Below are 13,725 nucleotides of genomic sequence, written 5' to 3' on the forward strand. Positions count from 1 at the left end.
TCGGTCTTGTGTGCAGGGGTTTAAATAGGGACTCGCTCAGTGCGGAGAGGACGTAGTGCACGGAGGTGCGTGTGACGTCATCCGCAGCAGCCGCGCACACACATGGTGAGGAGACGCGCGGCTGCTGCGGATGACGTCACACGCACCTCCGTGCACTACGTCCTCTCCGCACTGAGCGAGTCCCTATTTAAACCCCTGCACACAAGACCGAATTGCTGCAGTCTCTCGGGAGACTCGTGGAGGAGAGTGCCATCTCAAATACTGAACCAGGTATGCCCCTTCCTATTACCCCCCCTTTCTTTTATCTCGAGGCTGCTTTTTGTAACTAACAGGTTACATATTTCTCTTTATTTTACTAGGCTTATCATTGCCTTAATTCTTGGCTATCAGCCGGCATCCAGCTCTGGTTTCTCATTTCTACTACCAGGAAATGTTGCATTTATTTGAGGATTGTTAGAAGGTAGTGGTCGCTCTCTACCTTCTCCCTTCTCCTCAAGCCCTGTCCTCCTTCATTGAAGGTAGGATGTCCCCTTTATCACTTTTGCTATTATCTAATACCAGCTTGATATTCTATTCATTGTATTATCTTTTATCTCTTACCTTTTAGACTGTTATTATTTAGTTTATGCGGGTCATTCCCCTACATTTTTTACAACGTCCAGCAGCCCGGACACAGTCTATTTCTCATTTTATTGACAGAAAATTTATATATCGATCCCCCTACCAAGCAATACTATCTGTAAGTACCCATACCAGCTATTTTTATTCTACTATCCTCTTCTTCCCAAAATTACTCTATATTCTATATATATATATACCTACCCTCGCTCCCACTGTATCATTGAGGAAATGCTCTGGGGTTGCGTTCACCTATCAGGACTATATGCTCTTTCTTCCCGTCCCCTCCCTTCCCTGCCCTCACCCCCCCCCATGTCCTCCTTTTTCCTCCCCCCCCCCCCCCCCCTCTCTCTCTTCCTTACCCCCTTTTCTTTCCTACTTCCACTTGCCCGTATATATATTCATATGTATATCTATTTATTTTATTGCTTCACCAGCGCTATTATCCAAATTGATATACTGTTTTTACTTTTCTTTCTGTGTGTTTTTGTTTAATGTTGTTCTATAGTTAAAACTACACTGCTGACTCCGTGAGGAAGCGCTGCTAAAGCGCGAAACCGGTCGAGTCCACCTACGCAGCAAGCCAAACCACCGCAGACATTTCTCTGCCTGCATTTCCACAACGTGACAGGATTACTAATTACATTCATGCACCTTATTCCAATTATTTTTGGAAGTGTTCAATTTTATTGTTGATACCTTGTTATAATTTATGTATATATTCCTGTCAATGTTCATGGATAGGCTTGCCTAGATTAGCCTGTTAGATGTTTTTTTGTGCTGGAAACGGCAATACTTTTTCTTCTGTACTATTATTTTTTTCTACACATTATGATATTTTATATCTAAAATAAACAAATCTATTTTTTAGAAAAAATTCTTTTCTTGTATATATATTTTGACCAACCAAATCGTGCCTAAAAAGTCCAAAAACTAGCCCCTAGTTCCCTCCTTTATCGAGAATACTATATAAACTAGAGGACCTGGAGAATCAAAAGAGAAAAAAAAACCCAAGGATCCGTGCTTTACCAGAAAAAAAAAAAAGGTAAAGATCCAAGGAAAATAAAAAACAAAATAGTTAACCCTCTCTCTTGGATAATATAGCAGAAGACGGCCTTAAGATAGAAAGAGTTCACAGGATAAGAAAACCGCTAAGTATATCAGCAGAGCTGCGCCGAAATGTTATAGTGAGCTTCCAACTATATGAAGATAAAGCACAAATATGGGGGAAAATATGATGGAGTGGACCTATTAGTATTTACAGACTTAGCACCAGAAACGCTAGACTTCTCAAACCTTTACTTGAACAAATGTGAACAAAAAAACAATGTAAATTTACCCATCAGGGTAGAAATATTGTGCATGGTTCCGGTTCTTATTCTTTATAACTTAGTGAGTCACTGACCCAGAATGCAGCCAATAAAGCATCAAGCATTTACAAACATGCAACTAGCAGAGATTTGAGATGCACATGCCTATTCTACATTGATGACTCACTAAATATTGGAAGAAAAAGCATTAGCACTCTGGAGACTGTACCTTTAATACCAAGCATTGCCAGCAATCATATCCGTATCCTGAAAGGCAAAAGACTTTGGCAGCCCATTCATTAATATTGTTTTTAATAAAAAAAAAAACACACCCATTGCGGATGAGAGAATCACTCCCACTGTGCTATTGTGTACTGACTGCCCTGCAATCAGAACACACCGATTATAGGGAGCAGCACTGATCGATTGGGAGAAACCTGACAGGCTGGTTGTACAGAGGTGGATTGGTACTTCTGTACAGTCAGCGTGCCCATACATGGATCAAAATTCATCAGTCCCTGCAAAACTGGCCGAATTTCAATACATGTATGGCTGGCCTTACTTTTCACCTGTCACATAACACCACTGCATGCCCAGACAAACATCAGCCAACTACACAGCCCTTACCATTGCCTGGAATCAAGGTTTCTCAGCTCCCGCAATAATTTTTCATTTTTCCTAAGGAGGTGAAAATTTCTCCTGAAAAATGGAATATAAAACTATGAAACCAGAAGTTAAACACATTTACATCACAATCGATTTTCTACAGACATCTAAAATTAATATTTTTTTAAAAACAATGAAACACAGATATGCACCAATTGCCTGGTCTTGCAAGGCAGTAGTAAACACCATAACTTGCCTTTTTTTTTTAATCTTTGAAGAACTTCCAATGCCAGATGGACCACAGAAAGCTCACGAAATCCATATTGTCAAATATCCAAAAGTCCACAGTTACACAAGACTAACAATGCTTTTGTCTCTTTGCAATATGAGAGTGCTCGGGCCTCGTAATCGGTAACTAAATCCCTGGGTCAACTGCAACTGTCAAGTTCTGTATGTTCTTAGAAAGGTCTCAAACGAATATTTAAAGCAAGTTGTATTTGTCCATTGGCACAAGCCCTTACACTCTTCCTTCCCCCAATACCCACAAATACCAGGTCTTTTTTCGGCCGCTAGCAGGGGTTAAAACCTCACCGCTAGCGCCCGAATATTGCGGTAAATACGACGGTATAGCGGTGCTAAAAATAGCGCGGCTATACCGTCACCGCACCTCCGCTGTCCAATGTGAAAGCAGCCTAACAGAATACAGTGTACATGCTGCATTATAGCAAACAGCAGCATAACAATGTAATAACAAGGACAAGCTTTACCTCTTCTCCCACGAGTTCATGCCAAGGATACTGAGCAACAGTCGTGAGTAGTAGAAGGCCGACTCTGGTTTTTGGTTGGCTGGTTCCTCCTGTGGCATTGCCCTCATGTGCAGATTGCTGCAATGCTTCTCCACAAACTCCTTCTCTTCTGCACTCTGTTTTAAAATGGCATTGCTGACCTCATTCTCTAGTTTCTCAGAGAAGCAGGCAGGTGGAGGTGAAGGAACATTCAGAGGGATTCCTGCTCTTTGAAGGCACTCAGGGCCTGTGGCTCCCAGGTACTGCAAAAGGCAGTCAAGGGCATCTTCCTCATCTGATAAGCTGTCCCATAAAGGCAGAGATTCCCTGCCTCTCCTCCTTGACTGGAGTACGGAAAACTCCTCAGATTCCCGTTGGCTAGTCGAATGTTCTTCTTCTAGGTTAACAGAAGATGTAGGAAAAGTAGGTAGAAGGGAAGACCACTGAGACTTTTGTCCAGAACATTCTAGTGCAGGTCCATAAAGGATGGAAGATTCCCAACTGTATTTACCTGAAAGGTCCCTCATGATAACACGCACTATCGAGCTGGCAGAAGACAGGTCCTCACCAGGAGGTAGCTTCTCTTCTGCTGGAATCTGCAAGCAGGAAACCAGTGTAGTGCTGTTCAAAGAAAAGAATTGGAGGTTGGGGCTGTGGAAGAGCTGTGGGGAGAGGTCTGAACTGTCACTGAAAGGATTGTCTTGATTCTCACAGATTTGACTAGTGAGCATGGAGGGGTCTCCACTCATTGGATAATGTCCTAAATGATTCACCAGGTGCGTAATAACCGTCCGTGCTGCTACTGGGATCAAGCCTTGTTGCTTGGGTATTTTCACTAGGAAAAAAAAAAAATAGATAGATATATATTATCTTGTGGACATAAAACATTAGAAATACAATAACAAATTGAGTATTATGTAATTAATGGAAATAAAAAAGTGAGAAAAAATTGAATTATTAAGGCTATATGGACATAGCTATAAAGCCCTGTACACACAATCAATTGGTCCGATGACTGGGCCCCATCGTTTTTTTTCCCATCGGTTAAAAAACCCCCCAAAAAAAACAACCTTTTCCTATGGATAAAAAAAACGATAGAAAAAAAAAAAAACGATCGTCTGTGTAGAAGTCCATCGCTCAAAAATCCATGCATGCTCAGAATCAAGTCGACGCTTGCTCAGAAGCATTGAACTTAATTTTTCTCAGCACGTCGTATCGTTTGACGTCACCGCGTTTGGACACGGTCGGATTTTTGACAGATGGTGTGTAGGCAAGGCTGATGAATGTCAACTTCATCGGATATCCGACGATCGGATTAGATTCCATCAGATATTCAATCGTGTGTACAGTGCTTTAGAGTTTTGCCTATAACCCAGTTTTTTTGGCACAAAAGTTCCTGCGTAAAATACGTAAAATGCTTGCAAGTTTTTTAATGCATAAAATTGTAGTTCTCTGTCATCCTGCTTTTTTCCCCCAATACCACAATGCACTTTTTCCATCAATGTAAATGCACGTCCTTGGATGCAAATCTTTCAATCTTTGGTTGCGGATCTGAGTGCCGTGCATGTTTATCCACCTGTGTGCATACCCCCCATTAAAAACAATACACCTGCATTCAGATTTTCAAACAAAAAACACTTTGAAATGTGCTTAAGGCCATGTGCATGAGGACTTTTAAACTGAATACAGCAGTAAAATATTACAGAATGAAAAAACCTATCCCTTGGTTATAAACCCTGACCATGACTCACAGATGTGTATGGCTGAGAATTATGGACTCAGAAACCACTTTCGGCCTGCTAACAGTACATTTACTGATAGCGGGCGCCACAGCCAGGCATCGTGACGTACCATACATTGCAGTGAACTTCCTGGGTTTCGGATATGTATGTGTGCGCTCCCCTGCTGACCTGTGCTGTAATTGGACAAAATACAAGTTTGTCAGCAGGTTGTAGCCAACTATTTTGGCTGCATATCAGCTGATCGACTGTGACCAATCACAACACAGAGTTTGTGTTTCTAAACACACAGAACACCAAACACAAAACAGCTATCGAGCTGTATCTTCTCACTGAAATCAAAACAGGATTATGTGAGTAAAATCAGCACACATACACAATTTAGGCACACAGGTAACCACTTGATTGCCCTTCTGATCACTCCCATCACCCAGTAGTGTCATTAGTACAGTGCACACTATTATCACCGATCACTGTATTAGTGTCACTAGCGACATCAGTGCTAGTTTGTGTGCTTTCCAGTTAGTGTCAGATTGCTTGTCACATTATAAGTTACCGATTACCCCCATTACAAGTATAGTGCCTATAGCTGCGCAAATTCCAGTGTATATACCATAGTTTATAGACGCAATAACTTTCACACAAACCAATGATTTTTTTTACCAAAGACATGCAAGCAGAATACATTTTGGCCTAAATATATAAAGAAATTTGATTTTATTGGATAGATTTTATAACAAAAAGTAGAAAATACTGTCCCCGTGCCCCGTCCCCCCAAATGTTTATTTTTTTCCGTTTATACAATAAAAAAATCTTAGTGGCGATCAAATACCAGTCCATTTTGTTGCTATTCATCATTGTCCTACTTTGCAATCGCTTGATCATGCAACACTGTACCCAACTAAAATGTATATAATTTTTTCACAAAAACTAGATTTTTGTGAAAAAATTATATACATTTTAGTTGGGTACAGTGTTGCATGATCAAGCAATTGCAAAGTAGGACGATGTTGAATAGCAAAAAATGGACCGGTCATGGAGGTAAAACCTTCCAGAGGTCAAGTGATTAAAAAAAGTGCATAAAAATGTATGTAAATATGCAAAACCAAAGGGTCATTAACAGAGGACAAATAACAAAAGGTTAAATCACAAGTTACAATAATATAAACAGACAAAAGGCTTGGTTTACATAGCCAACACACCAGGATAAAGATATTTATTTTCAGTAACTTTATATCAGCATACTTTTTTTTTGCTGCCTTGATTGCCAAGAGCCTGCCCATACACTTTGTGCAGGGAAAAAGCCCTTGGGAGATGTAATTCTGGAAGGGGGTGTTGCCCATATCAAGAGGCAATCCTGGCACCTCTATAGGGGACAGACCTGGAAAACAGACACGGTCAGGCCAAAATGTTTCTAAATAGATAACGACTATTCTTTAGCCAAATTAGTTATCGCTGGATATGTATTGACAGAAGAGTCAAAACTAATATTACACAATGAAACAATGTAACTTCCTATATTAATTTTTGCTATCATTTATTAACAGACAGCTTGGTAAAAAAAATTATATGAGTGGTGTAAATGTGAGCTTTATGCGATTAGCGCCAAAGTGAAAATGACCTGCCAAAGAACAATGCAGTTACAGCTGAGCTTCAGTTCAATAGTAAATGCTCTGCCTTTATATCACATCTTAACACAACAATGAGAAATGGTCCCTTTGGGCCTCAGAGTTTAACTACAGGTCACCAGGGGAAGGCAAATCTGATCATCTTCTAATTAAGGGCAGAATATCAAACTCATCCTTTTCGCTAATATACCACTCTAACTTGGCATCTGATAATTAAACAATACACTCAGTGAAGGCTCACAATTCATCTGTATTTAGGAGATCCGGCCTCAGGCATTGACAATATTAGAAAAGCTTTAGACGTATGCATGCAATTACTTTTCCTCTACTTTAATTAAGACTGGTGTATGTGTGACTTTTATGCAAACGAACGGTTATTAGACTGAGCAAATGTAAAAATTACACACAAAAAAAACAACTAATTATTACAAAAGTTGTGTTTCTAAAAGCAAACATGGCAGGAAAATAGATAGAATGCCCACAACGACCACTGGTTTCTATAAATGCCATTCAGACATTTCTGGAAATTTACTGTTAGTACAAGGATTGTGCACAAAATAGATATCAGTCCTGAAAAACAGTTATTTCCTCCTCAAATTCATGCTGCTAAACCCTGCAACCAGACCACGCCGATAGAGATATCGAATTCAGGATACAAATTCTTGGTCCAGCTTTGTGTTAACTTTCACCTGCAGGAGCTCTGAGGAAGAGAAAATTGGTAAAGTCCCTAGGTTCCTAAGGAACTCCTCTTTGGACTCATCGGATCTTATAAAACATCCTTCTAACATCAGGAGAGTCCAATGTAATCGAGACAATCACAAATGTGCATTGTTTGCAGATGACCTCTTGTTATTTATTACCTCTCCAATTTCCTCTTTATCTGAGATTTACTCTTTACTTAATATATTTTCCAAAGTCTCAGGTCTCAAGGTTAAAGCGGGGGTTCACCCTATAAAAAAAAAAAAAATACATTTTTTTCCTCTAGCATAAAATTAAGCATAGTAGCGCGAGCTACAGTATGCCTGTATTTATTTTTTTAGCCCTGTACTCACTGTGCAATCGTATATTGAAGATTCCGACTCCCCGCGGGGAATGGGCATTCCTATCCAGAGGGAAGGTGATTGACGGCCGGCTCTGGCACGTCACGCTTCTCCGGAAATAGCCGAAATAGGACTTGGCTCTTCACGGCGCCTGCGCATAGTCTGTGTGCAGGCGCCGTATAGCGCCGTGAAGAGCCGAGACCTACTCCGGCTGTCTTCGGGGAGCGTGACGTGCCAGAGCCGGCCGTCAATCACCTTCCCTCTGGATAGGAATGCCCATTCCCCGCGGGGAGTCGGAATCTTCAATATACGATTGCACAGTGAGTACAGGGCTAAAAAAATAAATACAGGCATACTGTAGCTCGCGCTACTATGCCTAATTTTATGCTAAAATGTTGTTATGGAGGGTGAACCACTGTTTTAATATGACTAAATCCAGAGCTCTTAACATATTACTACCAGTTTCTTAAGTCTCATATATACAAAATAAATACGAATTTAGCTGGAGTACCTCCTCCATCAAATACTTAGGTATTAATCTTACATCTAAGTTTGAAGACCTATATCAGGCTAACTATCCTCCTATGTACAATAAATTAGTAGAAGATCTTGGTGTCTGGGACTCTCACAATATTGGTTGGATAGGCAGGATCAATTCAGTCAAGATGACTACTCCCTAGACCAGTGATGGCGAACCTTGGCACCCCAGATGTTTTGGAACTACATTTCCCATGATGCTCATGCACTCTTCAGAGTAGCTGAGCATCATGGGAAATGTAGTTCCAAAACATCTGGGGTGCCAAGGTTCGCCATCACTGCCCTAGACTCTTATACCTTTTCCGTTAACTGCCTATTCCGATCAAAAGAAATCACCTGAAAACCTTCCAAGGTAAAATAATTAAATTTATTTGGAATAAGAAAGGCCCACGAATAGCTTCCCGTAGCCCTTTAAATCTCACCACACAAGGTGGGTTAGGACTCCCAAACCTTTTATGGTATTACCAGGCTGCTAGACTTGCGCAGTTTTCAGGCTTGTATCTTAAGATCGGACAACCCGACTGGATATCTATTGAAAATCAGGCTTCACCAATCTTCTCGCTGGAAAGCTTATTATGGTGCCCTTCCAAAAGCAGGCCTCCTATTTTGCCTCCAACTCTTTCACAATCCTTAGCATTTTGGGAATCACTTCAGGGTCTTCCTTCCTTGATCTCTAAGCTTCAACCTCTGGCCCAATATTTTCCTTGGATATTGATATAGAAAACTTCAAATGGTGGTGTGACAATGGGGTGTACAGCATTGGACACTTTTTCCTCGCTCTGGTACCCTTTCCATGGAATATTTCATTGACAAATTTGGTCTTCCTCCTACAGAAAGATCTAGGTTCTGTACAATCTCTAACTTCACCCATAAACTATGAGATTGTAATTCTATGGCTGGAGGTTTCACGCCTTAGGAACTTATATGTGAACAGGCCAAGGAGAGGAGAGGTATGATTTCGGTAATATATGAGTCACTAGCCTCTAATACTAATAAACTACCTGATATGCCAGCCTGGGAAAAGGATACCCAAAATGACTGGGATTTAAAGGATTGGTTTGGTAACTTCTCTAGATCACTAAAAGGCATTCTTAACATATCACTTGTGGAAGCAAATATTAAAATGTTTACTAGATGGCATCTAGGTCCCACAAAAATAGCCTCAATGTATCCCACCTCCTCCCCTCTATGTTTTAGAGGCTGTCAGGGTTTAAAATCAATGATTCATATTTGGTGGGAATGTCCCAAGATCCGTGGGTTCTGGAACAAAGTTTTTCATATCATTCGAAAAGTCACTGGTTTTGCCATACATCAATCTCCAGCGATCGCCTTACTTAACGGCTTTATTCCGCAAGTTCCCAGGGATACCATAAAACTGATTGTTTTAATTCTTACGGGTGCTAGAATCACCATTGCCAAAGCGTGGAAAAAATCAACCGTTTCTATTTTAATAATGAAAAGAAAAGTTTCTTGGATAATGGAACAAGAAAAATTAATCAATTCATTATTAGATGAAAACATAACATTTTAAGCTATCCGGGAACCCTGGGCTCGCTTTTGGGGTGTTTCTTTACACCCTTTGTAATTAGCAGCACTGATCGCTGTGTATTGACGTATACATTGAGCAGGTAGGCCTTCTTTCTTTTCCCCCCCTTCGTTTTTTTTTTTCTTTTTTACTATATGTATCTATTCTCTTTTTTTCTCTTTACTTCTCTTTACGTTTTGTCGATTCTCTGAAGATACATAACTTGGTTTTGTACTGAGTTATGGTATAACTTTTCACATGTTTTTCAACAATTTAAGGTTCTTAGGGTCATTCCGTTAAAGCAGTTGCAATGATTTGAAAATAGAATGTGCATCACTTCTAGTTCACAGGTTATTCCTGACATTGAAAAATGTTTGATTTTGCAAAAACTTGACCCTCCTCTTCTTTATTATCTATACCGGGGGTCACGTAATGTTTAATTGAGAGTTGGGGGGGGGGGGGCCTTCCTATTCCTTCGGACACTCCCTTTAGGGGTGTCTGGGGGGGTTGGGTGGTCTCCTCACCATACAATGTTTATACACATGAAATAGCCGATTACCTCTTGTGTAGCGATACTAATATGCTTCAATATAGTACCGGTATGAGGAGGGCGATGGGGTGATAGGAGGAGATTTCCTCTTCTCCGCCTTTTTTTTTTTCTTTTTATCCTCTTTACATTGAATTTTTGCAATTGTTATTGTTTATGTTTTAGTATCAGATCTGTGTGGATATTTTCCTTGGAAGAAGTTCTTGCTTTTGACCTAATACATTTCGATTTCACTGTATATTTTATATACTGTAACTTTATCCTACGGTTTTTATTGCAATGGCTATTTTATTTGAAATAAAAACACAAACTTGAATGAAAAAAAAAGAAAACATCCTTCTAATTTGAATTTCAATAGATCTAAATATCTACCAAAATCCAGATACAGCACCAACATACCCTACTTAGATTTGTGGAAAAAAACATTGTTTTAGCAAACGCAGAAAGAATACAATCTGGATACCTGTATAATAGCCAATTTTATATTGCCATCAATTTTAAAATTACCTGTTTTTATGTAGATTTTACAGTGTCCCTTTTTTTGGAATTAGGGTTGTGTAACCAAACTCCTCTTTTATTGATTTAACAGTCTTCAATACATTGTTTCAGGAAGCCTGATCTTTGTCCTTACATCCAATGGCAAAATGTAGCCTTGCACTAATGTTTTTTGGACACCAAAGGCTTTTTACTGGCACACTGAGCAGGTTTAATCCCTTGATAAATGTAGATGAATGCACTTTAACCGATTGCCGCCCACCGTCAAATGACAGAGGGATGGTGCGGCTCTCGTTCTGGGTGGTCGTCATATGATGGCACCCAGAACGGCCACGCTGTGTTTCTAGGACATGGCACAACCCGATCTCTGTAGTGATCGGCTGTGTCCAATCACAGCGGGTCACATGTAAACACGGAAGTACCGTGATCGGCTCTTATTACACTGACAGTGTGTGGCGAAGAGAGCCAATCAGCAGCATCTCCTCGCAGGGAAAACACAGACATGTAATCAGGGCCCCCATTACAGTAAAGCCTCCCAGTGCCACCAATCAGTGCCCATCAGTAGTACCAATGAGTGCCCATCAATGACACCAATCAGTGCCCATTAGTGATGCCAGTCACTGCTGCCTTTCATGATTTAAATAAGATAAGACGTTCTAAATATTAGCACCTATCTGGAAAAACCGGATTCTAATTTCATGGATTTGAAATGGTGGTAAATGCAGGGGTGTGTTTACTTTTACCATGCATCTGCCATCTTCCTAGCAGATTGTGCTAATGTGGGACCGAGGTTGTGGCTAGGTTGGCCTCTCTTCTGGTTTCCGGGGGTGAGCGCCTTGGCCCCCACATCCTATTTCTGGCGAGTGTTTTTGATGATATATTGTATGTATATAAGCTACCTGTATGCAAGTAGGTACCTATAATATGCATTTTCTTATCAAATAGATCTATTAAAGACTCTTGAAGACGTGTAAACATGGAGCTGTAAAAAAGATTCACTAAGGACAAGTGGAGCCCCAGCACCTGGAGAAAAAATTAACACTTTGGTGTACTTTTTTCCTATGTGCATGGTCTCCATGTACGCAGTATACACTTCAAAAGGGGTTTACACTTTTGACTGTAATACATAGTAGAAAACATTATTTTACACAATATTTTATATTCAATTATTGTTCTGTGTAAAATATTTTAATGTACATAATACAATTTGGAAATATTTTATCTTCTGTATATTCGCCTCTAAAGTCTATGATTTTTGAGCTTTCAACATAGTGTTACTTTTTCCATGTGACAAATCTTAAATTTTTTGATACCGTATATACTTAAATATAAGCAGTTTGTCTTGTGCTGAAAATTCCCTCTCGGCTTATACGCGAGTCTATGTCCATCTGCAGCTTTGTGCACCTGATCTCCTGGCGCTGTGACAGTCAGTCTAGTCGACGGCCGTGCAGTGTAACAAAGCCCCACCTCCTCCTCGTTAGGCTTAAAACACTGACTCACTGCTGGGAAACTGAGTGTTCCGTCTATCATGGACGAGGAGGAGAGGGGGCTTTGTTACACTGGATGGCTGCCGACTGACTGTATGACAGGCATGCAATGGCCACAGTGAGGAGGCTGCACATGGCCACAGTGAAGAGGCTGCACATGGCCACAGTGAAGAGGCTGCACATGGCCACAGTGAAGAGGCTGCACATGGCCACAGTGAAGAGGCTGCACATGGCCACAGTGAAGAGGCTGCACATGGCCACAGTGAAGAGGCTGCACATGGCCACAGTGAAGAGGCTGCACATGGCCACAGTGAAGAGGCTGCACATGGCCACAGTGAAGAGGCTGCACATGGCCACAGTGAAGAGGCTGCACATGGCCACAGTGAAGAGGCTGCACATGGCCACAGTGAAGAGGCTGCACATGGCCACAGTGAAGAGGCTGCACATGGCCACAGTGAAGAGGCTGCACATGGCCACAGTGAAGAGGCTGCACATGGCCACAGTGAAGAGGCTGCACATGGCCACAGTGAAGAGGCTGCACATGGCCACAGTGAAGAGGCTGCAAATGGCCACAGTGAGGCCGCTGCAAATGGCCACAGTGAGGCCGCTGCAAATGGCCACAGTGAGGCCGCTGCAAATGGCCACAGTGAGGCCGCTGCAAATGGCCACAGTGAGGCCGCTGCAAATGGCCACAGTGAGGCCGCTGCAAATGGGCATTGTTGACCCTCTTTTCCACTTACAGTAGCTACTACATTTCCTACCCTAGGCTTATACTAATAGTTAATAAGTTTTCCCATTTTTTTGTGGTAAAATTAGGTGCCTCGGCTTATATTTGGGTTGGCTTATATGCAAGTATGCACGGTATATTAATTATGTGAATAAAAACACTATGCAAAATGTATATATCATCTAGTCAACCATTTCCACTTTACGTGTATACAATGTTTGCATGAAGATCTAATGTTTGTTCCTTCAAATTTTCTTAAAAATTTAACAGTTTTCATTGGGTGTAATTACTTTTTCAAAAGATCACTTAGTACAAAATACACTCTGATTTTTTGGTACCTATTTCTTCACAGATGAGGGTACAATCCGTACTCAATCACACAAATCGGTAAATGTGATGGAAAGTGCTTCAATTGCTTAGTACAGCCTACAAGAGAAGAACTACAAAGCTCAATCTTGGCACACCGGCCTTAACCACTTATACAAGCTGGGTTATCTAGGGTCCCTTACAATCTTTAAATAGTGCAAGCAACCATCACAGGACAGCTTTGCAATAATAAAAAAAAAACCCTCATGAAGACAGAGAAGAATGAGTGACATGTACAAAATGACAACCTACCGACAGCATGGATACAAAAATCTGTATTTGCAAAGACACGTGTGGAGAATGCAATCCCTTGGA

At 40.9% G+C, this 13,725-nt stretch overlaps 1 protein-coding gene and 1 long non-coding RNA gene across 14 annotated transcripts in view; one reads left to right on the forward strand and one right to left on the reverse strand.

Annotated features, from left to right (window-relative positions):
• Positions 1-13,725, reverse strand: part of RALGAPA1 (Ral GTPase activating protein catalytic subunit alpha 1) — a 290,205-nt gene that overhangs the window by 73,788 nt on the left and 202,692 nt on the right. For all 13 annotated transcript variants that reach the window (XM_040333074.1, XM_040333068.1, XM_040333064.1 and 10 more), the window contains 2 exons: positions 3,302-4,154; positions 2,556-2,627 (listed from right to left, as the gene is read on the reverse strand). In XM_040333074.1, the coding sequence (XP_040189008.1) occupies positions 2,556-2,627; positions 3,302-4,154 (925 nt within the window). The remainder of the gene's footprint in view (positions 1-2,555; positions 2,628-3,301; positions 4,155-13,725) is intronic.
• On the forward strand, positions 296-1,499 carry LOC120920781. The gene is made up of 3 exons (XR_005744771.1): positions 296-518; positions 608-739; positions 1,127-1,499. It is a non-coding gene; the product is annotated as an uncharacterized LOC120920781 (long non-coding RNA).

This window comes from Rana temporaria, chromosome 13 (assembly GCF_905171775.1).
Source record: "Rana temporaria chromosome 13, aRanTem1.1, whole genome shotgun sequence".
In the NCBI taxonomy this organism is placed as follows: domain Eukaryota; kingdom Metazoa; phylum Chordata; class Amphibia; order Anura; family Ranidae; genus Rana; species Rana temporaria.